The 27,213-nt window shown below is 37.1% G+C and overlaps 1 protein-coding gene and 1 pseudogene across 8 annotated transcripts in view; one reads left to right on the forward strand and one right to left on the reverse strand.

Annotated features, from left to right (window-relative positions):
- Positions 1-27,213, forward strand: part of ALG13 (ALG13, UDP-N-acetylglucosaminyltransferase subunit) — an 83,095-nt gene that overhangs the window by 25,903 nt on the left and 29,979 nt on the right. For 6 of the 7 annotated variants that reach the window (XM_025371998.1, XM_025371996.1, XM_025372000.1 and 3 more), the window contains exons 4-21: positions 1,113-1,479; positions 2,035-2,118; positions 4,781-4,831; positions 5,593-5,639; positions 6,319-6,391; positions 13,787-13,868; positions 14,053-14,215; positions 15,419-15,494; positions 16,761-16,869; positions 17,969-18,033; positions 18,966-19,066; positions 20,094-20,221; positions 21,662-21,908; positions 22,185-22,298; positions 22,463-22,619; positions 23,026-23,146; positions 25,299-25,331; positions 25,429-25,484. In XM_025371998.1, coding sequence (XP_025227783.1) covers positions 1,113-1,479; positions 2,035-2,118; positions 4,781-4,831; positions 5,593-5,639; positions 6,319-6,391; positions 13,787-13,868; positions 14,053-14,215; positions 15,419-15,494; positions 16,761-16,869; positions 17,969-18,033; positions 18,966-19,066; positions 20,094-20,221; positions 21,662-21,908; positions 22,185-22,298; positions 22,463-22,619; positions 23,026-23,146; positions 25,299-25,331; positions 25,429-25,484 — 2,074 coding nt within the window. The remainder of the gene's footprint in view (positions 1-1,112; positions 1,480-2,034; positions 2,119-4,780; positions 4,832-5,592; positions 5,640-6,318; positions 6,392-13,786; positions 13,869-14,052; positions 14,216-15,418; positions 15,495-16,760; positions 16,870-17,968; positions 18,034-18,965; positions 19,067-20,093; positions 20,222-21,661; positions 21,909-22,184; positions 22,299-22,462; positions 22,620-23,025; positions 23,147-25,298; positions 25,332-25,428; positions 25,485-27,213) is intronic. The other variant, XM_025372002.1, reaches the window with a different exon arrangement.
- LOC112615390 lies at positions 10,502-13,301 on the reverse strand (annotated as a pseudogene). The gene has a single exon (XR_003117342.1). The product of XR_003117342.1 is annotated as a protein DEK pseudogene (transcript).

Raw genomic sequence — 27,213 nt, forward strand, 5'->3', positions numbered from 1 at the left:
AAAAAAAAAAAAAAAAAAAAAAAAAAGAAGAAGAAAAAGAAAAAAAAAAACAATTTTGAAAGCAGCTTAATGTTGTGCCTTCTCTAAAGCCAACTTTTGACCTATTTATTTTTTTAATACTTAAAAAATGTAAGAAAGGAATTGGATTTTTGCGTTTAAATAAAAATAAAAGACGCTAGATAGCATAGATAATAGGAACAAATAATGCAAGCAATTGGGCCTGCCTTTGGCACTTACTATTTTCTGTGGTTTTTCTCAGAATCCAGAGTTATGTTTCTGGAAAAGTATGCTAGTAAAACATTGAAACACATCTCTCATTGTCTACCTCATCTCATACTGTACCATACCATTTCAAATGTAGTCTATTAGAAAGTTTATGGATATTTTCATGCTGCTTCCATTTAAATTTTTATTTCCATTTTTAAAGAAACACACTTTTGTTTTTGCATTTTTCTTTTTTATTGGTGCCATATAATACTTTGGAGGCCTTAGTCAAGAATTGTATAAGGTTTCCCTAGCATGGCCAATAAGATTTAGTTTCTGTGATCCTGGCAGAGATTATTATCTAGAATTAGAAGATTACTTCAACCCTATGTCTGGAATATCCAGGTAATAGCTTTGGTACTTAGCTTGAACTGTGTCCTCTGCCACTATAGATTAAGGGAAGTTCCTTCTCCTTTTTTGTGTGTATTAAAAAGATATTAATGCAAATACTCACAGGTTAACTAGGTTCATCAAGATTCCCTCCCTCCATGTTTCCCTGAAACTATGAAAGGAGCAGGGAATTTGGGGGAGAGACTAGTTGAATATTCAGCTAGAGATCTTAAAGCAATGTAATGTTGACCAGGCTGCAACCTACACACCTGAGCCTTATTGTAGTCCCTTTTCAGCCTCGTGCAGCAGTTGCCCTGAGTTAAGCTGCAAAGTCAGTTTCCTTCTAGTCCCAAAGCTCAGCTGCTTATGCATACTTTTCTCAACCTTGGTCTGATTGGGTTAATCCCACTCTTTCCCAAGGAGGTAACTCTAAGCACTTTCTCCCTCCCTCCCACGTCTCCTCCTCAGTCTGAGTTCCCTATTCCTAGGAGGATTGGCTCTTCCTCTTCTTTTCACAGGGTCCTGACTTGTCCTGGGCAAGCCAAGTCCATTGCTTCTGCTCCTGGGAAGTGCCAAGATTCTGCAGCGCTGACTTCAACTGCCTTCTCAGGCCTAGACTTTGGGCTGCTTTCCGGATACCTGCATAAGCAAGCCCTTGTTACTGCTACCCATCCTACCTGCACCCTGCTTTTTCCCTCTTGCCACACTTTTTTTCCTCTCCCTCTCACCCCCACCCTGTACAAAATGCATAAAGGATGGAAAAACTACTGCAGCCAGAAGTCTTTGAATGAGGCATCAATGGATGAATATTTAGGCAGCTTAGGGCTGTTTCGAAAGCTGACTGCCAAGGATGCCTCTTGCCTTTTTCGGGCTATTTCGGAGCAGGTAAAAGGAAAACATATCTTCCCTGTACTGAGTTTTCAGAGTTTGAGACATGGGATGGTCCTGTAGTTTGCCAAAAGAAACAAAAAAATTCCCCTGCTTTCTAGTGAAAACATCAGGCCTATCAGGTCCTAGAGAGAAGCTGCTTGCTCTTATTAGCTTGGCGCATGCCTTTGCTGAATAGCCTATATTGCTGTACCTTTGCTATCTTTTCTGTTTTTTAAATGCTAGTTTGTAATGTAGGAGGGGTAAGATGAGGCTAAAGACAACTTTGAAATATATCTTGATCCTTCGTAAGCATCCCCTGCTTCCTCTAATACCTAAGAAAAAAATTATAGACTGTGCACATAAGGAGTAGAAAAGGGGATGGGGCATGACAGTCATCCTTCCCCAATTTCGTTGAAGACGATATTAAGAAAAACTTAGATGATTTAATTTCTCAATTTTCTACATATGTTCTGAATAAGGAAGGCTTAAGTGTCCAGTTCATAGTCTTGATTTAGAAGTGCCTATTTTAAATGACTACTGACAGTGGGCTGGTCTTTCTCTTCTTTTTAGTTGTTTTGCAGCCAGGTCCATCATTTGGAAATCAGGAAGGCTTGTGTCTCATATATGAGGGAAAATCAACAAACTTTTGAGTCTGTAAGTAGAATACATACCCAGGGGAGTGCTGGTAGACTATGTAGCAGGTAGGAAAGTAATTGTGAGCACCTACCAAAATTAAACTATATCATGCAGTCTCCTCAATAGCAAATATTTAATTCCCAACTGGTTCCCTTCCCAGTAGCTAACGTGCTTCTGGACCTTCTGCTAGAATTAGGTTGTTTAAAAATCAAGGTTAATTAAAAATCAAGAATAATCTACATTTTCCCACTACTTACCTCGTCCTACACCAAGAACTCCAGACCCCAAAAAGTTACATTTTGATTGCTGTTTTATATTATTCATACAGTTTTATTGAACAATTAATAATAGTTCATGAAAGGTTTGGCTCTGTTAATGTTTTGCAGTGCATATTTTAAAATATGTACAAATGGGAACCCCCTCTATTTTCTTGCTTAATCCTGTGGACAGTAATCTTCAGCCAGTCAATTTGAGGAATCTTGTAAAACTTAGTTGTAAGGGAACAAATGAGTCTAAGTATCTAGTCTTTCCATGTGACAAATTGTATAATTAGAGCTCTGCCACTAATGATTAACTTTAGGTAAAACAACTTACAGAAGACATTTGTACACCTTCATGTATTTGAATTCTTGTTAATGAAATTGGAGGCTTCCTTTTGTGTGTGTGTGTGTGTGTGTGTGTGTGTGTGTGTGTTTTAAAACACTTCTGGCCCTTCCAGTGCTATTTGTTTCTTCTATTTATTGTGGGTATTTGCCTGCTGTTCGAGTTTTACTCTTAATTTTCTCAACTGGTTTCAGTGAATTTTAAAACTATGTGAAGACTTCTTGACTTAAAAGCTTGTTACCTTGAAGTTGATTGTAGTCTTCTCTACACCTGGAGAAAGGATTATTCGTGACATTACTTCAAATGCAAGACCACAGTGTAAAGCAGTGCATCTCAAGTGTTTCTGTGCATACAAATCACCTGGAGATCTTGTTAAAATACAGGTTTTGATTCAGTAGGTCTGAGTTGTGGCCCGAGATTTCTTTTTTTTCTTACCTTGAGACAGGGTCTTACTCTGTTGCCCAGGCTGGAGTGCAGTGGCAGGATCACGGCTTGCTGCGTCCTCTACCAGGCTGAAGCAATCCTCCCACCTCAGCCTCCAAAGTAACTTGGGACTACAGGCACACACCACCTCACTGGGCTAAGTTTTTTGTGTTTTTAGTAGCAATGGGGTTTTTGCCATGTTGCCCAGACTGGTTTCAGACTCCTGGGCTCAAGTGATCTGCCTGTCTTGGCCTCCCAAAGTGCTGAGACTACAAGTGTGAGCCACTGCGCTCAGTGGAGATTTCTGCATTTTTAACAAACTCTGAAGTAATGTTTGCTATTGGTTTGTGGACAACATTTTGAGTAACAAAGATGTGTGTAAAATTTTAAAACTACATAAATGAATTTCAATTCAATACTGAGTGATAGAAACCAAATCCCCTGCAAAGTTTATACTGTTTGATTTCCCTTATATAAAACTCTAGAAAAAATACAAGCCAATCTATAGTGACAGAAAGCAGATCAGTGGTTATATATGAGTTATAGAGGGGCACAAGGATACTTATGGAAGTGATATATTCACTATCTCAATTGTGATGATGATTTCATGGGTGTATACATAAGTCAAAATTTGTACTATTTAAGTTGGGCAGTTTATTGTATGTCATTTATTTATTTACTTATTTATTTGAGACGGAGTCTTGCTCTGTCGCCCAGGCTGGAGTGCAGTGGCATGATTTTGGCTCACTGTTACCTCTGCCTCCTGGGTTCATGCCATTCTCCTGCCTCAGCCTCCCAAGTAGCTGGGACTACAGGTGCCCGCCACCATGCCCGGCGAATTTTTTTTGTATTTTTAGTAGAGATGGGGTTTCACTGTATTAGCCAGGATGGTCTTGATCTCCTGACCTCATGATCTGCCCACTTTGGCCTCCCAAAGTGCTGGAATTACGGGCGTGAGCCACTGTACCCGGCCTGTGTGTCATTTATATCTCAAAACTTTTTAAAAGGAAAATTTAAATGATTTTTTTAAAGTCTAATGATATGTATCCATGGAACTAGAAATAAATCTATTACAGTCCTGAGTTTAATTTCATTTTTATTGAGGCATATTTTACATACAATAAAACTCATCATTTTAAGTTTACCATTTTTAGTTTTGGCGATAATATGCAATCATGGAACTGCCACTACAGTCAAGATATAGAATGTTTCCATCACCCCTAAAAAGTTCCCTTGTCCCATGGTCTTTTTAGAAACTAATGAAATTCTCTTTAAAGTTCCTCAGTTTAATTTTGTAAATGCATGTCTTGTGAAATTTGAAATCCTTAGAAATACTGGTCTTGCTTGATTTATGAAAATTGTCATTACTTAAATTGGCGTTTCAAATGAAACTCAAAAGCATACCATTTGATGAAATGCACTGGTATGTGGATATGCCAGGACCATTTCCTAAGATACTTTTATACTCCAGTTTTTCTCCACTCATGACTTTTGTGTATGTGCAGATCTTCTTGAGGTGCTGTGCAAAGTAGAAACTTACTACCATAATTGTTGAGCTGAGCAAAAAACCCATTGCAGGATAATATTGTAGAATATAATCAGATTTCAGTAATGCTGTGTATTTGGTTAAGTCGAGTTTGTTTTATTTTTGAAGTATGTGGAGGGATCTTTTGAGAAATACCTGGAACGGTTGGGAGATCCCAAGGTAAGATCAAATATGGGGGTTTAATCTTTTCAGAGTTATTTGGAATAGTAATGTAAATTTATTCATTCAGCTGTATTATTTTAGCCAGACCCCAACTATTTTATTTAGTAGTCAACTGTGTTGAATCCAATAGTTCTTGCATAAGTTTAGAGGCTGAAAATTGACCTATTGGTTTGTGTCGAATATTGATAATTGTGTGTTAAGAATCCCATCAACCATAGACTAGCAAAAGAGTATATACTACTTGGAAACAGGAGAAGCTTAAGCCTTTTCACTTTAATGGAGGAGGAGGGTGGTAATGAATTTTACCAAGAGGTCATTATTTTGTTATTAAACAATTCCCCTGATTTGTAGTTTTCTTCCTTTTATGTGGGAGTAAAATTCATAAATTCATACTTTATTTAGAAATAATTTTTATATGATAAAGTTAATTCCATGGTTCTGGACTTAAAAAACACATTTACTAAATCCCTACTGCCTTTTTATTATACTAGTTCCATCTTTATTGTGTTTTTAAAATCTCTCCTATTAACTGTCCTTGTTACTTAATGGCTAAGTAGGGCTTTAGATCCTTTTTTCAGGATAAGTTTATGTTAATAAGTAGCTATCACAGTATTCCAAGCCTTAAAACAGGTTATAGTGTGTTCTACAAATTCTTCATCTAAAATAGTGCTAAGCAGCTAAAAATTTGTTGAACTTGAAAAAACTACCTCCTAGCTACAGAATGTTTTTTTAAAACTCTATACACTATTTATGTTTAGGAAAGTGCTGGCCAGCTGGAAATAAGAGCTCTTTCTCTAATTTATAAGTAAGTTATATCCTCTTTTCTTTGAGAGTGGGTGTTTGCATGCATGTGTGTATAAGATCTCAATTAACGGTCTCTTCGGGATTGGGGAAATTTGAGATTTGATGTGTTGATATCTAGAATAAAGAAAGCTAAGAGAGAGTGTTAAACTATTTTAAATGGTTGAAAAGTCAAAAGAAGAATGTTTCATGGGATGGAAAAATTATATAAAATTCAGATTTCAGTGTCTATAAAGCTTTGTTGGAACACAGTCATGCTCATTCACTTATGCATTGTCTGTGCTGCTTTCATGCTACCAAAGCAAAGTTGAATAAATCATATAGTCTGCAAAAGCTGAAATGCCTATTTTCTAGCCTTTTGCCAAAAAATAAAGGAGAGCACCACCCCCCAACTCACAGCCATACATACAATTAATAATTCATTGTCTTTACGCCTTCTCCTCCCAAATTAAGATACATTAAAAAAAAAATCCATAGGACTTTAGGGGCAATTAGCCGTCTACTTTGAATTAACGTCATTTAGCCCTTTTGGATTATTTTAAAGCCAAACATTAAACCGGATATTTATATTGCTTTATATGAATAAGGTAGGCAATTTAAAAGCAGAAATAGTTGTTTCTATAACTATCTTTTACATATGCCAAATTATGTCTTCTCACTTAACCTTTGTTTTCCCCATGTAGTCGGGATTTCATTCTTTATCGCTTTCCTGGAAAACCTCCAACTTATGTCACAGATAATGGCTATGAAGACAAGGTAAGAAGATGAGTGAATGTTGACTTATATAAAAGAAGTTGAATGATGCTTCTGGCTTGCCTGGATATTAAATCATTTTTTTAACCTAATTAATGAAAAGCATAGTCTGAATGACAGGTTTCTCTGTTACTAGCATTTTCCTCTCTAGTCAGTTAATCTCAGTGTTGTTAGCCCTCTAAACAGATCTGATTGTCATTTCTCTGTGATAGGAAAAAACCCACCCCAAACCCTAAATGGCTTCTCAGTGACTAGAAAGGATAAGGTTCAAACTTTGAAGCTAGGCATTCAGCATCCTGAAAGGTCCCAAAGCAGCTTTATTTTCTTCCATCCTTATTATGCCATGCTTCCAGGTATTCTGCCTTTCATACTTTGTGTCTTTCTGTTTGAAACTTTCCCAATGCCCCTGGAGTCATTTTCTCACTTTGTTCTCCCCTAGCAGCTCCCAAGTAATTGTAGTATTTATTATATTGTGTTTGTCTTCATATGTATTTCTTTCATTATCTGAAAGTTTCTTGAGGGAAGTGACAGTGTCTACTACTGCCTAGTAAAGTACTTGATTGTTAGTTGAGAATACTCAGCAGATAAATTGTTTTTCAGCATACAGTTTCTCCTCCAAAAAGTTTATAAAAGAAAAACCTTTATCCTGATTATTTTATTAGTGAAATATAGACTACATAGTGTTTGAGTTTTATATGTCTTATTTCACAACATGGAACACAATTTAGACAAAATTTTAATGATGGCAAGACAAGACTAGAGACCAGGAGAACTGTTAGGATGCTGTTATGGTCATTGAGGGGGAATATCTGAGCTAAGGAGAAGTAGCATTAGGAATAGAGAAGACTGAGTAGGAGATAACTTAGAAGATAAGTACGAATGAGGTACATTAATTATCTCTTTTCTGAGCTTTGGGGACACCAAAATGAATACAGTGAAATCCTTGCCCTCCAAGAGCTTAAGGGGCAATGAAGACAGAACTTCAAAGGGTTAATTACAGCAAAGTGGTAAGTTTTATAATAATAAAAACTGTGCTAAAAGCACAAAGGAAAAACCCCTTCTTTCTGCTTGAGGGAGTTTGGAAAGCTTCATGGTGGTAGTGACATTTAAGTGGAATATAAAAGAGTCCGTCAAATATGAAGAGCAGTGTATTCAGAGGAAACACTATATACAAGGCATAGAAGCAAGAGACCCTTTGGCACTTAAGTAGTTGGATGTGAGGAGGGTGATGCTGGAAAGATAGGCTACAGTTACATAGTAAGAGGTAGAGCAAGCCATGCCAAATAATTTGTCTTTTCATTGTACAGAATAGTCATTTGAAACTTTTTCCCAACATTTTATTATGATGTTGAAACATACAGAAAAGTTAACAGAATTTTACGGTGAGCATCCATATACTTACCCACCACCTAGAATCTGCTGTTAACATCTTAGTATTCTTATAACATATCTATTCCTCGATCCATTCATCTGTCCATCTTTCTTTTTTGATGTATTTTAAAGTAAATTTCAGACACCAGCACACTTGACCCGAAACACTAATGGAAAGTTTTTAGGCAAAGGTGTGACATAATCTGAATTGTTTGAGGAAGAGCAGTGTTAGCTTTTGTATCTAAGCAGTTGTACATAGCATTGCTTGAGATGAAATTTGGATCTTTACCAGGGATCTTTAAACTTCCAGTTCAGTTTTTCCCCAACATTGTATTCTGAAATTTTTCATACAGAGAGAAGTTTGAAGACTCATGTAGTAAACATTCATGTACCCACCACTTAGTTCCTGCAGTTATACAGTTCCATTTTAAATGTCTTGTGTATCTTACAGAGAGATTATTTAGCTAATTTAGGGGGAACATTACCCATTGGGAACCATGAGTATACAAAAATGTCAGACCTTTTGAGTGTGTACAACCTACAAATATCCATACATGTATACAGAGCTAATGCTTACCAGCACTTGGATATTTGCATGTACAGGATAGTGCATATATATGTCTGATTTGGGAATTTATAGAGTGGGGGTGTGTGTTTATATTGAAAAGCCAGGTGCTTTTATTCTGTGATGCTTTACTTTCCCTAAAACTTTGTTGCTTTATCTCAGTTCACCCTCCTAAGATTGGCATCAGGACCGAGTTTTTAAAAATGAGGCCGGGTGTGGTGGCTCATGCCTGTAATCCCAGCACTTTGGGAGGTCGAGGCAGGTGGATCACTTGAGGTCAGGAGTTTGAGACCAGCCCGGCCAATATGGTGAAACCCCGTATCTACTAAAAATACCCAAATTAGCTGGGTGTGGTGGTGCATGCCTGTAATTCCAGCTACTTGGGAGGCTGAGGTAGAAGAATCGCTTGAGCCCAGGAGGCAGAGGTTGTGTGATCCGAGATTTCACCACTGCATTCCAGCCTGGGCGACAGAGCAAGACTCCATCTCAAAAATAAATAAATAAAAATGACTTTATTATAGGCGTGACCATTATTAACGAACCTTCTAAAAATATTTTAGAACAAACTTTCATAGAAATAAATGTCTAATATTCACTTCGGTATCTTTCACCTTCTGTGTTGACTTAATTCTGCATTCTACATAGTTATCTTCAGTTTCTTAAGTGTATTCAGCTGAAATCGAGCCATCTTCACTCAGCTCATTTGCTCTATCTAAATAGAAGTACATACTTACATTAAAAACAAAATAAAATTAAGTCTGGAAACGTAGAATAAGAAAGTCCCCACTCATCCTCTTCAATCTTATGCACTTCGAAGTAACAAATATTGGTTCTCATGCACTTCAAAGTAACAAACTATTAAGTATTGGTGAGTATCTTTCTGTATCATTTTCTTTGTATTTGTCTTTTAAATGTAAATGGGCTCATATTTAACATTGTTACTTGTTCTTTTAAAATATCCTTCTTAGTAATATAGATCTACCCCATTTTTTCACTAGTTTACTGCCATTAATTACATCCCATCTGCCCACTCCCAAACAAATCACCCACAAGTATGTATGAATTATTATTTCATGTTGGGATACCATGAGAAACATAAAAGCCATCATGCCTTGTTTTGCCTCTTCCAGTCAAAATGGAAATTCTTGCTACTTTAATAGAGAAATTATATAGTTGCCCGTCTTCTTTCTATAAGAACTGCTTGTTCATCAGTCTGGTTAACTGAATTCCTTTATTCCTTAACAGCTACCTCTAGTTATTAATACTTTTTAGAGTTCCCAGTTCTTGTAGCCCAAAGTACAAAGGGTTTCTCTGCTCACAATCTGCTCACTGTTCTTATGGGTTAATAAACTCTTAAATGCAGATACCCCTTGTGGTAGGAGAAACTTATAACTTAAACTTTACTGTGAGTTACTTTAGCTTGACATTTGACTTCAGTACTTTGAAATGGATTATTACTGAAATAGAATTGTGATTTCCAAAAAGACGAGTGAAGAATAATAGACCTGGGATCAAATAACTGGATTATTGAGAGAAGTTAGCCCAGGGAAGAGTAGGAAGATAGAAAAAAAGAATGCTTAGGATAATTTTTTTTTCTGCCAAGGAGGCTTGGTGGCAACATCTTTCCACAGATTGCAGAATCATTTTGAGTAACTCAGGTTGCTGATACCTTCAAAATGGAAGAACCTTAATCACTAGGGATTATATCCCTTATATAAGACAGATTTTTTTTTAAGAGATGGGGATCTCACTATGTTGCCTAGGCTGGAGTGCAGTGGCTATTCACAGGTGAGATCATAGCACACTACAGCTTCAAACCCCTGGGCTCAAGTGACCCTCCTGCCGTAGTAGCTGAGACTATAGGCACACACCACCCCACCTGGCAAAGACAGATTTTTTTAACAAAAATTCAGAAAGGTTTTGGAACAGTTATGTAAACAAATTTCATCACATGCAACATTTTGACTGACAAAATTTTGCTTAACAAGCATGGCCTTTGAATTGTTTTGGGAAAAAAAAAAACCTCTAGGGATTCAAGGAATCAGCTCAGACGTTAAACTGTCATTTTTGTAGCCTGAGATGTGCCTTAATTCATTGAGGAAGTCTCTCTAGTAGTATTGGTGCTATATAGTGTATTGATATATTGCTATTCAGTTAAATGGATAACTTTTTTTAAAATTTAGATTAATTTTATTGACAAGGTTTATAAGAATGAATTAAATATTTAAAATCGAAGACGAATTATTAGGTCTCATTTAGTTGCTTATTTTGTTCACTTCTATTTACCTTTCCCTAGTGTCTGAGTAACTATCAAACAAGTCAAACCTGTGAAAATACCTGTTAACATTCAACATATATATTTCTGTTCCATGATGCAAAGATATTTTTCAACCCTTAACTGATACATCAAATGTGTCATTCTGTCATAAGCAGCATGTTTTAAAATTCAGATTTAATAAACTGATTTAAGACAGTAAATTTGAAAGACAAAATTAGTCTCATTCAGGAGTGGTCCATTATGTTGATCATCTAGAATCAACACTGATTAGCCAAACTTTAAAAGCCAGAGCCCCAACTCCAGAGAAACATCAAATTTCTTTAATGTAAAAGTATATTATTTTTGAGATACACTTTGTCAGAGATATCCACGATTGCTTGCACATTATATTCTGGCATTATAATCTGGTACTTTAATCGTAATCATGAAGGTGTCTAGGTTTCCAGTAAATATCAGCATTTTATATGGACAAAAGCAGTTAATAAAAATCGGTTCATTTACTATAAGCCAAATGTGCTTGTACTTAATCCCACCCTTTCCCAAAGTTTTTGAAGCTTTGATATGTTGATTTTTGGTCTGTCCTTAATATAAAACGTACTTACAGACACTTTTACAGAGTTAATACTAAAATTACAAATTGATGACACTTTCGAGACAAAGCAGGATAACTGACTGTTCCTTCATGTTCCATCACTGAATTGACTTTCACTACTCCATCATACTGTCTGGCTGAACACTGACATTCCATAGTCTACACCTGTAAAGATACCTACCTACGTGAGTTTAAAAAGTGGTCTGCACAAAAGAAATTTAAAAACTTTGTATACAACAAATTGTTTTTTAAAAATACAAAAATAACATCTGTCACTTTTGTCATGCTGACAGTCTGACATATATACACATGCAGGAGAAAAGTTCCAATTCAGTCATCTGGACAACTGTAGCTTGTATATTTTTAATATGATGGACACACTGCCACTGAATTTTCACACTGAGAGAGATGTGTATTCAAAATATTTCATATACTAAATACTGCAATCTCTGTGTGTATAAATCCCAGTCATAATAGTTTTTGTTCTACTTGATTAAAAGTGTGCCTTAAGCAAGCTAATATTAAGTGCACTAAAAACCACAACAGTTCAAGAATCTATGACCTTATATAAAGAAACCCAAAATGTACAAAATACAACTATAAAAGCAAGGAACAGTTAATGCCATGTAAGATTTTAAATTAAAAATGGCATAGAAATTCAATTTAAAATAGCAAACTCAAATTCACATGAGACTCAAGATAAAAAGGTCAGCAGTAAGTTCTAACGTTGCTTAACAAGGATTTAGAAAAGGAAATACATTCTCTTTGCTGGTATAATGGTATAAATCAGATCTTCAAATCTGTGGGAACGAGTCATCTTCTCTGTCCTCTATCTCAAGAAATTAGCTCTTTTACAGTTGTTTTTATGAAATATTTTCTTTCAGTTAAATCATAAATAGGATAATTTTCATAGACCTTTTTGCAATCTGTTTCATTGTGACTTCTTCCAAGTTAGCACTGGCCAGTAATTATTGTTTCCTTTAATTCTTCATCTGTAGGGGGTTTCTTCAACTTTTTAATTAAAGGTTCATCATCTGAACTATCCTCAGACTCGCTTTCTTTTTTGGAACTGTTTTGATTCTTCTTGGTGGTGCTGCTATCTGCTTTCTTAACATTGGCACTTTTCACAGATTTTTTACTTTTAGAAGTAGCTTTCTGTTTAGGTTTTTCTCTTTTGGCTGTCTTTTTTGGTGGCTCCTCTTCACTTTCTTTATCTTCATCATCTGAAGACTTCCTTGTTTTTCTTTTCATCTTCATCACTATTAGATTCATCTGACAGAATTTCAGGACATTTGGTTCGCTTAGCCTTCCTTGCCATTCCAGAACTGTTCCGTTCGTTTTTACTGCCTTTGCTAGAAGTTTTTTTAGATTTTGGCTATGGTTTGCCAGAAGGCTTTGGATGCATTAAGAAATTCAAGATCCTCTTCACTACTTCACTATTTACACCTGATCTCTCTAAATCAAGAACCTCACAGATGTTCTTTAGCATGGCATTTCTAAATTTTTTCAACATTTCTTCCTTGTTTTTATATTGGACACTTCCTTTTTCGAACGGAAAGCCACTGAACTGACCCACATTCTTCTTTAATGAGGACACAGTGCCTGGCCTGTTGTAAAGCAGTTTGTGTAGATTTCTAACTTCATCGGTTTTCTTCTTACATAGAAAAAAATGTATCCTCTCAATTTCACAAAGTTTCTGCCCCTTTCCTTGTGCAATTGTAAATGGCTCTCTCTGTAAGGAAGAGACTTGCATTGTCAACCTCTCTACTTTCTTCTTTTCCCTCTTGCCTTCCACCATGAGACTCTTTTCTTTTTCCTCCTCCTCCTGGTTGTCCTCGTCCTCTTCCTCCTCGCTCTCCTCTCTGGGACTGGGCATTTCGGGTTCTTTCTCGGATGCGGGCTGGGCGGGGGTTCCCTCTCCCTCCGCAGCAGGGGCCAAGGCGGACATGCTGTGAACCGTGGATCTCGGCCACCGCGGGCCTGGCACACGAGGGCACGAGGAGGTTCTGGGAGGTGGCGGCGGCCGACACCGAGGAGAAGGCGAGCGGGCTGTTTGGCGTGACGCTCGTGCCACGCGCTCGGCTCCCCAGAATCAACAAGATTTTCAAAATGGATAACTTTTTAAATAATTGAATAAAATCCCTTTCCTCCCTTAGTCTGAGTTTGGAGTATTTGGGTATTTGACCTAATTTTTCCAGTCATTCTTAGAAGTTAACTGGGTCTTTTGGCATCTGTTAGGCTTTCTGTTATGTTCAATAACTCAATTTCTAAGTGTCCCTTTTTTTTTTTTTTTTTTTTCTTTAGCAAATTTGTAAATCAGGACTTGTTTGGCATATTAATGTGATTAAGGCTCACAGTGTAACCTTAGTAGTAATTTTAATCTTGGCATTTAAAAGTCACTGCCAAGAAAATCTTTATGAGGTACAGGTTGCGTTTCCTTATATTTAGATTTTAAAAATCACTTTAAAAAAAAGAAATTCAAATAGTTATCAGTTACTGACTACTGACTCAATTTCAAGTTAATTATCATCTTAATTTCATGGTTTTAAGATGTGTAACATTCACTTAATTGTTCTGTGTGTTTTTCTTTAGATTCTACTCTGCTATTCAAATAGTGGTCACTACGATTCTGTGTACTCAAAACAATTTCAGTCAAGTGCAGCTGTTTGTCAGGGTATGTGAAGGCTTTATAAATTTTGGGTGTGATTTCAGATGACTTGTTTTCACTCAGAGACCTACCATGAATAGCACCTTTAAAACCTTGTTGGTACCTATTTACACGCAGGATTATGACTATTTTCACGTAGTTAATATAAATCTTATTTTGACAATTGGAATTTCGGCCATTTTTTCTTCAGCTGTATTGTATGAAATTCTCTATAAAGATGTGTTTGTTGTGGATGAAGAAGAGTTGAAAACTGCGATTAAATTGTTTCGAAGTGGTTCTAAGAAGAACAGAAATAATGCTGTGACTGGAAGTGAGGATGCCCATACTGATTACAAGAGTTCAAATCAGAATAGGTAATAAAGGGAAAGGGGATATTATAATAATTATGTTTCATAGTTATGTGCATAGTCATTTGAAAGTGGAAGGGGCCTGGCAAGCTTATGAGTTAGGTTACATATTCACACATACACATATGTTAGGATATATATTTTTAATGGGGGGAGAGTTTTACCAAAGAGATGTATTGTGAGATGCCCAGACTTTGGGGGTTTTGTTCAGGTTCGTTTTGTATTGCTAGAAGAAAGTTCAGAACTATCTAATTACATGGTTCTCAAACTTTAGTTGTATAAGAATTACAGTGCTTGTTAGAAAGGTAGGTTCCTGTGCCTACTGTCACAAAATTTGAGGTCAGGATGGGACCACGAATCTGTTTTTTAAACAAGTGTGCCTAAGCATTCTGATGTAGGTAGGCTGTGGATCATACTTTGAGAAAATACTGATTCTAAAGTAGCACCAAGCTCATTTGGGACTGCCAGGAGTGGCAACCATGTATTAGGGTAAAGGTTGCTTCATTCGTCACTGATCACTTGTCTTAAGGACTTTAGGCTTACGGAAACTACAGTAGTCGGAAGGCAAGGTGTATTAGTTATGTTTTGCTGTGTAACACTGTTACTATAAAGTTGGCAGCTTAAAACAGCACACTTTTCTCACAATTTATGTGGATTAGGAATCTGGGCATGGCTTAGCTGTATCTTCTGCTGAGTGTCTCATAAGACTATAATGAGGTTGTTGGTCAGGACTGAGTTCTTAGCTGGATGGAGCTTTGACTGGAGAAAGATCCACTTCCCCACTCATGGTTCTTGGCAGCATTCAGTTCCTTTGAACTATAGGACTGAGAGCTTCAAGTTTTTGCTGTCAGTTGGCCGGAAGTAATTACCTCACCTCTGCTACATTGTGGTGAACATGGCTGCTTGCTTCCTTACAGGCGGCAGAGGAGAGAGAGAGAGACCAGTAAAATGAATGAGGCAGGGATCATAGGGATCACCCTAAGAGTGTGTTCTCACAGGAGTTGTAAAATACAGGAGGTAATCTGCTAAGTATATTGTAGCACATACTTATAAAAAGGAAGCGTAAATGCAAATGTTGGAATGAAAAAGCATTTGCCTTAGTTTTAGAACTGAGCTAATTTACCACTAGGTGGTGGTGTAGTCGTTAGGCTTAAGATAAGTAAATTCTGCATTTATAAAAAGCTCTTTGCTCTAAATATTTTGAAATAGGATGGAAGAGTGGGGTGCCTGCTACAATGCTGAAAATATACCAGAGAGCTGCAATAAAGGAACAGAAGAAACAAAGGTTTGATATTTTCTAAGGCAAAGAATTTTCATACTCATGACAAACTAGTTAAAGTCAGATAGTATATTCTAGTTATATGGGTTGAGGGAGGAGTTGGTCATTTTCCTTTGTGAAAGTCTTACCTATCTTTAAACTTAAAATGCATGCTTAATGTTCTTTGAATTCTTATTTTTACAGAATTTTAGATTTTTCAGAACAAACTGAACACTTCAGAAATTCCCGGAGCAATATGCTTTTAAGTTAAATATTACAAACCCAATATTTAGTTTGTAATCAGTCTTGTGATACAATGCCTATCTTTATTTTCTTCAAACTAGGTGATAATCATGGTTTAAAGTTAGAGAAACAGGAGAAATTTCACCATCCATATAGGACTAAAATCAAATAGGCCTTCAGTTTGAGGCTAGCTAGATAAGTCAAATACTATTATAGCAATCTCTGTGTGTACCTGAGGTGCTTGTAATTTTGGAATAGTATTGAATATAGTGAAATTCTAGGAAAGCAGAAGAAAAATGGTAGTTCCTTTGGAAATTTTAACAGGATTTGACCAAAATGAAGTAAGCTTCAGATATTTCCAGGTATTGTAGAGTACAGAAATACTTGCACCTCCATGTCTATATCATAACACTTCCTGAATAGCTCTGAATTTTTAATCCTGGTTTGTGTTGCATTGGTTTATATGGGATGTGTCCTGAGTCATTGCCTCATTTAGACATTATTTCCCTTCTGCCATCTAAAACCTTTTAGATTACTTGCATTTTGCTGCTTTAGTCTCCTGATTTTTAAAATAGATGGCAAAGTTTATTGTGCGATTTATTTCTTGTTTTTTTTTGTTTGTTTGTTTTTTTTGTTTTTTTTTTTTTGAGACGGAGTCTCGCTCTGTCGCCCAGGCTGGAGTGCAGTGGCCGGATCTCAGCTCACTGCAAGCTCCGCCTCCCGGGTTCACGCCATTCTCCGGCCTCAGCCTCCCGAGTAGCTGGGACTACAGGCGCCCGCCACCTCGCCCGGCTAGTTTTTTTTTTGTATTTCTTAATAGAGACGGGGTTTCACCGTGTTAGCCAGGATGGTCTCGATCTCCTGACCTCGTGATCCGCCCGTCTCGGCCTCCCAAAGTGCTGGGATTACAGGCTTGAGCCACCGCGCCCGGCCTATTTCTTGTTTTAATAAAGAACAACTTTTTTTAAGAAGGAAGCAACTTAATTTTTCCTTCTTCATAGAAGGAAGACTAAGGATTGTGAGTTTCTAGCATGATTATTTTTGTTTTAGTCTCCAGAAAATCCATCAAAGATGCCCTTCCCCTATAAGGTGCTCAAAGCCCTGGATCCGGAAATCTATCGTAATGTAGAGTTTGATGTTTGGTTGGACAGCAGAAAAGGTAATGAAATATCAACAGAATACTTTTGAATCCTGACAACTTCAGGAGTATAATTTTGCAAATTATGGTGAACACCTCTTATAAGAAATACTGTTATAAAAAACAGCCTGATGCTTTTTATCTTTATATATGATTTAAATCCACAGGAGAGAACATAGCTTCAGATGTGGGAGGGATTTTTTAGAGTTTGATGTTTGCCTGGGACTTCAACTTTGCAAAGACTGTGTGGAGATAATTTTTAGATAGCTTTAAGAAACTTAGTGACTGAAAACAAGCTCATCTTAAATTCCAGGTGTTAAGACCACCTTCCTTGATAAATGAGTAGGTTAGGCCTGTGGGTCAAATCTGACACACCAGCAGTTTTTATGTGGTCTATGAGCTAAGAATGGTCTTTAATTCTTAAATGGCAGAAAAAGTTAAAAGAATAATATATTGTGACACATGAAAATTATATAATTCAAATTTCAGCATTCATAACATTTTACAGCAGAGTTTGAGTAGTTCTGAGAGTCTACTCAAGACTCTCAGAATGTATGGCCCAAGAAACTGAAAATACTTATTATCTGGCTCTTTACAGAAAAAGTTTACCAACCTTTGAAAACAGGTCATTGTTTCTCTCCTTATAACTAAAGTGATCAACCTAGGCCTTAAAGTTTTGCCTTCAAGATAAGCCTTTAGTATTTCACATTCAACTGCTTGAACCCTGGTAAACTTAGCTGTAGTTAACAATCTAGAATGAGGTTAAGACCTTGGGAAACACAGTAAGTTGTTAAAAAATATATAGGTTGATTTGAAGAAGCTGAATAGTGTTGCTTTCAAATTGTACCTCATTAGTGTTTGACTATCTCTGATTAGAAACTCCCAATTTCCACGTATTTGTTTTTTAAAGCACAAAATTATTCTGGCAGATCTCTTTAACTGCAGAAATAACTCATCCAGAATGATAGGATGGCCCTTTGGCACTTTACCCCTATTTTCACTTATAGTGGTAGCATTGTCAACGGCACTACGGTAACATGGTAAAAGTAAATGAGGAAATTAAATGATATAGGAAAGGAACCAGTTTAGTTGAGCTTGAATCTTCATTTTCTTTTAATAGAACTTCAAAAATCTGATTACATGGAGTATGCTGGGAGACAGTACTATTTGGGAGACAAGTGTCAGGTTAGTTCCTTCTTCAAGAATCAGTAGTTTGTTTAAGAATGTGCTTGTAGTCATAATATGAGTTGAGCAAGACTTATTTACAAAGTACTAGAAACTTTTTTTATTTTTATTTTTAAAGAGATCGGGTCTAGCTCTGTTGCCTAGGCTGGAGTGTAGTGGTATGATCATGGCTCATTGCAGCCTCGAACTCCTGGGCTCAAGTGATCCTCCTTCCTCAGCCTCTCTAGTGGCTGGGACTACAGGCACATACCACCATGCCTGGCTAAGTTTTTTAATTTTTCTTTTCTTTTCTTTTTTTTTTGAGACGGAGTCTTGCTCTGTCTCCCAGGCTCTGGAATGCAGTGGCATGATCTTGGCTCACTGCAAGCTCCGCCTCCCGGATTCACGCCTCAGCCTCCCAAGTAGCTGGGACTACAGGCGCCTGCCATCATGCCTGACAAATTTTTTGTATTTTTAGTAGAGATGGGGTTCCACCATGTTAGCCAGGATGGTCTTGTTCTCCTGACCTCGTGATCCACCCATCTTGGCCTCCCAAAGGGCTGGGATTACAGGCATGAGCCACCGTACCTGGCCTATTTTTATTTTCTTTTATAGAAAGAGGGTCTTACTGTGTTGCCCAGGCTGGTCTCATTCCTGGCCTCAAGCAATCCTCCCACCTTGGCCTCTCAATGTTGGGATTACAGGCATGAGCCACCACACCCAGCCAAAAAAAAAATGTTTATTTAATGTCTGTGTTAAATTTTAATTACAAATTTAGTGATTAGATGTAAGGTTCTTTCAGTGTGTGCTGCCTCCTTTGATCCAGACTGGCAGTGTTGATGTGAATTACTTTAAAAAGTAGACACTGAACTCCATTTGGGGAAAAGTGGTATTTTGTTTGGCGGTAGCCGTGTCTGTCACTAGTTTTGAGACTAGATGTATTCTCTTTTCAGGTTTGCTTGGAATCAGATGGAAGATATTATAATGCTCATATCCAGGAAGTTGGAAATGAGAACAATTCAGTAACAGTCTTCATTGAAGAATTGGCAGAAAAGTAGGAATATGATAATTTGTTGAATTACTGAAATCTTTGGTTCTTGGTTCCATTTTGTAATATTAAATTGAGAATTACCAGGATGCTAGTAAGAGAACCAGAATTGTATCTAGTGTTGGCCTAGGATGACTTACCTTGAATTATAAAAGCATGTGCTGAAGTATGAAATCTCAATATAGGTATTAGATATGTATAAAAGTTTTCAAATCTTAGACACTAACCTAGTTATTAGAAATACTAAGTACAACGGAATTCTGATACAAAACTGTTCACAGTAATTGCAAAGTTGGATTACTGAGCCTCTGCCAGTATGAAGATAAACTAATCTAGTCTTTCTCAAACTTTACCATGCACCAGAATTACCTGGAGGGCTTGTGAAAACACAAGATTAGTGAGCCCAGTCATTAAAGTTTCTGATTCAGTAAGTCTGAGGTGGGGCCCAAGAATTTTAATTTTGAACTAGTTTCCAGGTGATGGTAATGCTGCTGGTCCACTTTGAGAACCATTAAATGAGGCTATGCTGCCCTGACAACCAAAACATTTCAGCAGCTTAAAACAGTAAGGTCCTTTCTCCTTCATTTAGCATGTCCGTAGTGGGTCAGAAAATGGGATCTGGTTCAACAGAGATCCTGTTTTAACACGTGCATCCATGATTATGGGGAATAAAATGAGAACAAACCACTTGTCTGAATCTTAAAATGTCTCATACTTTATTAAGCAGAGTGGTTTACATTCCCAAGCCTCATGTTAATGGGGTGGGGAGATTTAATCCTCCAAGGAGGTGCAGCAAATATTTGTGAATTAATATGGTCTACCAGTCTTTCTTCTGAAATGTGATCGGTACTAGAAACAGCAGTGAAATTGCACAAACTACTCTTAGGTTTTCTAAATTAATAACAAACAAGGAAACTGGTGTCAACCAGGTTTTAATAGAATACACTTGAAATATAAGGGGTGGGCTATGTGTATTGAATGAGAGTTAAGTCTGTGTTGCAGTATCTTCATGGTGATACCTTTAACTGTTAAGGCATGTTGTTCCACTGGCTAACTTAAAACCAGTTACCCAAGTGATGCCTGTTCCTGCCTGGAATGCTATGCCCAGTCGGAAAGGAAGAGGTTATCAGAAAATGCCTGGGGGATATGTCCCAGAAATAGGTTTGTATGCTAAAGGTTGTTATTTTATTTTCCCCTTCATGTACCTGCTTTTACTTACCTACATTGTACTATTTTTTAAAGATATGTCATATGTCTTGTTGTAGGGTAGAGTTTCTCAACTTTAGCACTACTGATAATGGAATGGATACTACTTCATTGTCGGGATGCTGTCCTGTGCATTGTAGGGTGCTTCATAGCATCCCTGGCTTCTATCCACTAGAAACAAAAATGTTTTCAGACATTGCCAAATATTTCCTAGAGGAGGGAGAGGCAAAATTGTCCCTGGTTGAGAACCATGGTTCTTAAGGGACTTTGTATAAACTTGAGCACTCATATTTGAGGGCTAAAAAGAAAAAAATGATATTGTGGAGATGAGGAGTAGAATGATGGTTACCAGAGGCTCAGAAGGGTAGTGGGGGTGGGAGATAAAGAGGAATTAGTTAATGGGTACAAAACTAGGTAGTAGGATCAAGATGTAGTATTTGGTAGCATTATAGGGTGACTATAGTTAACAAATTGCATATTTCAAAACAACTAGATGACTGGATTTGGAATGTTCCCAACATAAAGAAATGGTAAATGTTTGAGGTGATAGATATTCCAGTTACCTTGATTTAATCATTATACATTGTATGCTTGTATCAAAATACTGCATGTACCCCATAAATACATACTGTTCTACACCTATAAAAATTAATTTTAAAAACTTAAGCTGACATGGATCTTAACCTGAGGGGGAAAAATATTTCTTAGAGAACTAGGAAAACACCTCATAGAAGCAGCCCGGGGATATTAACAGGCATAATTTATTAGAGAATGGTAATGTATGTGATTGGATGACTCAGTGTTTTGGGGGCTTTTTGTTTGTTTGTTTTGTTTTTCTTGAGACAATCTCACTCTGTCGCCCAGGCTGGAGTGCAGTTGCGCAATCTTGGCTCATTGCAATCTCCACCTTCCCGGCTAAAGCAATTCTCCTGCCTCAGACTTCTGAGTAGCTGCGATTACAGGCACACACTACCACGCCTGGCTAATTTTTGCATTTTCAGTAGAGACGGGGTTTCACCATGTTGACTAGGCTGTCCTTGAACTCCTGACCTCAGGTGATCCACCCACCTCGGCTTTCCAAAGTGCTGGGATTACAGGCGTGAGCCACCATGCCTGGCCATGGATGACTCAGTGTTTTGATGACCTATACTAACCTGCCCATACTAGGGATAGTGCCGAGATATACCTGTTGATACAGAAATTACCTGCTGGTTTTGTCCTTCCAAATAAAAGATTTAGTATATCCTTCAAAAACACAAAAATTCCCTCCCTATGTTTATTTAGTTTGTTCCTAGGGGAAGCATTGGAAAGTTTAAGGCAGTGTGGTGGTGACAGTACACTGGGCCTTTTGCTTTGATTATGAGCTTATTTGCTACTTCTTTGTTTGCCTAAAAGTTATATCAGAGATGGACATAAAGCAACAGAAGAAGATGTTCAAGAAAATTCGAGGAAAAGAAGTTTACATGACTATGGCTTATGGCAAGGGAGAACCCCTCCTCCCACCCAGGCTACAACACAGTATGCATTATGGGCATGATCCTCCAATGCACTACTCACAGACAGCTGGCAATGTTATGTCTAATGAACATTTTCATCCTCAACATCCATCTCCGAGACAAGGGCGGGGATATGGGATGCCCAGGTAAGACATTGACAGATTTGTATTTTCATGGTCTAGGGAAATATGAAGCAGTTGAAGAGATCCAAGAAGATAGAATGCCATCAAGATGAGGGTCTGTGTGACATACAGACTGTATTTCATTAATAATAGATAGGCCTAATGCCAATATTGCAGAGAGCAGAGCTCTTTCTAGTTGAATGTTTTTAGAAAGACAGATTAGTTCTATTTAACTACAGAGACTGACTACTTAGATATTAGTGAATAGAGAGTTTTATTTTTCTTTCTCTTTATTCTTAGGAATTCATCTCGGTTTATAAACAGGCACAACATGCCGGGCCCTAAAGTTGATTTTTACCCAGGCCCAGGTAAAAGGTGCTGCCAGAGCTATGATAACTTCTCTTATAGATCTCGGTGAGTATTGTGTTGAAAGTCAGAGAAAATGGGTAAGTCTGAGTTCATTGCTGAACATTAGTGTTTTAAAAAGTGTCAACTTTGAGATATTTGAACTATTACTTAGAAGTTAGGAAAAGTTATATTTCATCATTTTTACTTTTTTATTCTTTGAACCACTTAAGTTCATTTAGACGTAGTCACCGCCAGATGAGTTGTATGAACAAGGAGTCCCAGTATGGATTTGCCCCAGGGAATGGACAGATGCCCAGGGGCTTAGAAGAAACTATTACTTTTTATGAAGTTGAAGAAGGGGATGAGACTGCTTATCCAGCTTTACCTGTGAGTGGATCAGTGCTTTACTCAAAAAGCTGTTTACTTTTTTCATTTATTTTTTTGAAGTAAAGGCAATGTGGATAAATTTTAGATTTTGTACAAATAACCAAACAAAGCCTTTTCTGAAAATTGAAAATGAGAAAAGAGACATTTTCTCCCAGCTGTTCCTAGAAAAGGGAATAGAGGTAGACTTAATCTTGCCTTTAGAGTATGTGTTAATATTTTCTGTTTTCTTGATTGTGACTTCATATTTTTTGTATTCTAAACTGCATGGAAAACAGTTACAGAATTCTCTTACAACAGAAGTTCACATTGTTAGGCTAGTTTTTAAACTGCCTTTTAAAACGTCCCTGTAGCTTTTTTTTCCTGACTATATAGTGAGAATTGCAGTATATGTGTCTCTTTGATACAGAATCATGGAGGTCCCTCTACAATGGTTCCTGCTACTTCAGGATACTGTGTTGGAAGGCGGGGACATAGCTCAGGCAAACAGACTTTGAATTTAGAGGAGGGCAATGGCCAGAGTGAAAATGGTGAGTCAATTACAGTTAAATATTTTTTAAAAGATTCTTGTGGCATTGGCACATCAGGACGGTGAAGTAGACCAATTTGGTTTTGGGGTCGGTCTCTGTTCTGCTAGCTTAGTTTTGAAAGATTTATATAAGTTCTTAATGCTTGCTGGGTTTTTGAATATGTCCTGGTATTTCTCAGAAGAATAGACTTCTATTTCAGTAGGCTGCTACATTGTTATAACTTGTTTTCAGCTCTCTGCATAGGTCTTTAGTGAGTTTTTGACTTGGTGTCAGATACCAGTATGGAAAACATCTGTTCGTTATTAGGCACTATTACTATACTATACAATATACAACTATACAGCTATACAACTACAATATACAACTATACAAATACACAACTATATAGTTGTCCTCATCATTTGTATATGTTAGGCTTTTCGTGTAACTGGCTGTTATTTTTTAAGACTGCTATGAAGTAACTTCTTTGCCCAAATAAGTCTATTTGATCTATAAACATTACTCTTTATTGAACCCTGTGTGATATCCACTCTACTAAGTCATTATATTCATAATATAGTCCTTCATGTGTTCTTCTGAGGAATGTGCTGTCCCTATTTTACATATGAGGAAATTGAGATTCAGAGGGTAAATGACATGGCCACAGTCATATCCTTGGTAAATGGCGGAGATATAATTTTTTTATAACTGTTTTATTGAGATATAATTTACATATCATACAATTAAGCTATTTAAAGAATACAATTCAGTGGGTTTTTTATTTAGAGTTGCATACCATCAGCACAATTAATATTAGGACATTTTTATCACCACGGTAGTGAAATCCTGTGCCCATTAGGAGCCATTCCCGATTTGCCCCAACCCCCAGCTCTTGGCAACTGTCAGTCTGTTTTCTGTCTCTATGGATTTGCCTCTGCTGGACATTTTATATAATTGGAATCATATACACACACATACCCTTAACAGTTTTTATATTGACTCCTACCATGGAATGTGTTTATTTTTACCTTGTTCCTTTTAAAAGATACTGTAAATGCCTATTGAAACAATTGTGGAGCATTGAATGGCTTAAGGAGGTGTCAGGCATTCCCAATGACTTAACTTATGAATAAGTTTCTTATTTTCTTGTGGTACTTTTTTTTTCTGCTAGTATAGAAAAAAAATAGATATTTTTAGGAATTTAATGAGTGAAAAAATCTAGTACAAGAATGATCTGTGAAAACTTTGTACATGTGTGCATGCATGTGCTTAAGGACATTTACTGTCTGCTCTCTTATTTAGATGACCCTTTTGTCTTTTAGCTCTATGGGTGATGTGGCATATTTGAAATAACCGAATCTTTGCTCCCACCTTAAATCTGGAGGAGTTTCATGCATGTGTGTTTGATAAGTGGTGTGTTTAATAATCAAATTTAGTTTAGAACTGCCAGATTATATTTGGTGGAAAACCATCTGATTGAATATTGACTTTCTCTGCATTTCGATGATACAGAAATCTTAAAAGTAGTTTAGTCTACTGAGCGATCCTTTGAGGACACACTGATTTTACATGTATTACTTACATGAAACAGATTGAAAAACAGATGAGGCGTAACATATTCACTTAATGTCCACCTAAGGAAACAGTAGATTATACTCATACTTTGTAGTCACCATTGAGTATTTAGTATATGTAAAGCACTATGCTAAGTTACTTTTACTTCCATTAACCATCCTCAAAAGGCCTATGAGCTAGGTACTGTTACTCCATTTTACAGTGAAGAATTGAGGCACAGAGATTAAGTAACTTGCCTAAAGTAGTGTAGTTAATCAGAATTCAAATCTAGGCAGTCCTCACTTCAGAGCCTATGTGCTTAATCACCACACTGTAGCCTCTCTGGAAAAATTGGACACAACTGAGTTTTCACCTCTGCCTGACCTCTAAGAGCTAAGTGGATTTTCGGAGGAGAAATTTGTACAGCGTACAACTAATCTCTGGCTTCAATATCTGTTGACTAGTGTGAAAGCTCATATCACTTTCCAGGATGTATGCATTTTAGTTTTGAACATATAACCATAAAACTGGTGGAAAAAGCAAGTGCTGGCCATTTGGCTCTGCTGAGCTAAAAAGGCCTATATAAACACATTTCTTCTGTCTTGTCTTTTTTCCCCAGGGGGATATCATGAAGAATATCTTTATCGTGCAGGTCAGTAAGATCTAGAAGTGATCTGGCATTCATCATTGTTTATAGAATTTCAAGCTATAAAATAATGCTCATTTTTTACTTTGGCTATATTCTCTAGAGCCAGACTATGAAACTTCAGGTGTTTATAGCACAACTGCATCTACAGCAAACTTGGTAGGTATTTAATAATAGCAAAGAGTTATAGCGCCTACTATGTACTGGGGCACTGTTAAGAGCTATACATATAAATGTATTTAAATCAGAACAACCCTGTGAGGCTTAGTATCATTCTCATTTTGAAGATGAAGAAATTGAGACAGAAATTAACTTGTTTTCTGGAACTAATATATTTAGAGATATTCTAGAGATATTCTAACATAGGCAGTAATGATCTTTTAGAAGGTTTTATGTTTTTTTATTATAATGGATCATACATCTCAATATAACAAAAGTTTGCTTCTCCTTTATGCTACATGTCTAGTAGAGGTCTATAGAAGGGCTTGCTCAGGTACTCAGGCTGATGGAAATTCATCCACGATTGCCAAGGCAGGAAATAAAATTTGGTAACTGGTGCACTGGCTCTTACAACTTCCACCAGAGGTGATACATGTCACCTTCTTTTCCATTTCGCTGGCCAGAGCAGGTCCCACTGAAGAGTCTAACTTCTTTGTGCCTGGAAGGCCAAAAGAAACATTTTAGCAGCACTAAGAACTGTATCATTCAACTTGCCTTCCCTCTTATAGGCAGAATACTTGTTTCTATGTCAAAGGAGGCATCCTAAAAGGTCCCATTCAGTCTAATCAAACTCAAAGCCTGGGGTTTCTGAGCTATGTGTAGTACTTGTTATATTGGGTCCAGATGTAGCTTCTTGTGATCTTGAGACCTAAAACCAAAAATGTGGAGATTTTTTATTTTTCCCCCCTCCCTCCCCAGTTTACACTGCTGAAGCAGGGACTGAAATTTCTATTCAGAAAGGGAGAAAATGGGGAATAAAAAAGCAGTTACTGGCCTGTAGCAATTCTGAGAACTTCATGGGCAGACGTTGTAAGGGCACCCAACGTACTCATGGGACTCTTCCCTGGAGGATCTCTCGTTTATTTTCTGGGGCTCTTGGTTACTCCCAAGGCCCATCCTTCCTGGCAATATTTGGAGTAGGCATTGGAGAATAATCTTTCCTTGGCAACAGAGCAGCTTTCTAAGCTTGCTACTTATAGAAGATTGGAGGCGCAAGGTGGTTTTATCTCAGTTGAATGGTTTTAGTTCTGACTCGTGATTTCTTTGACTGTAAGATTAATTTATTCTGCTTCTGTTTGATTTCTTTTGGTTTCATGTACCAATAGCCATACTACAATTTTTTCTATAGATATACTACTAAGATTTGCTATAATTCTTTGTGGTTTTATCCTTATTTCTGTCTATTTGATTGCAAGTGGCTTGAGTTCATCAGGCATTGATGGAAGAGCCATGCCTTTTGGACATTTTTCTACAAGCCATTTTGTTGAAGTGCAAGGACTTACTAGGTGTTACATCCTTAGTTGAACTCAACTTTGAGACATCTTAATGCACTCGGGTTTTAACCAAAGAGTTGATTCTTGCTGTGAGGTCAAGTTTTCACTGTTTGTCGTCATTGAAACCATTCGTCAATACTACATTTTATAGTTTAGGGTTGAAACAGTTATTCCTTCAACCCTGTGAGTCCCTGTATTCAAGGAATCTATTCCCTTTCATTCCTGCCTGCAAACTACTAATTCTGTCCTACACACACCTGTCTTAAAATAACTTGCTTTAAACCATGCCAACAGTAATCAAAGCACAATACTAACATCCAGTCTTCTAAATTGCTTACCCTGAGAGCTGCATGTTCATAATCTCCTTCTTAATTAGGATTTTGTTATAGCTGTAC

This window comes from Theropithecus gelada, chromosome X (genome assembly GCF_003255815.1).
Source record: "Theropithecus gelada isolate Dixy chromosome X, Tgel_1.0, whole genome shotgun sequence".
Classification (NCBI taxonomy): Eukaryota; Metazoa; Chordata; class Mammalia; order Primates; family Cercopithecidae; genus Theropithecus; species Theropithecus gelada.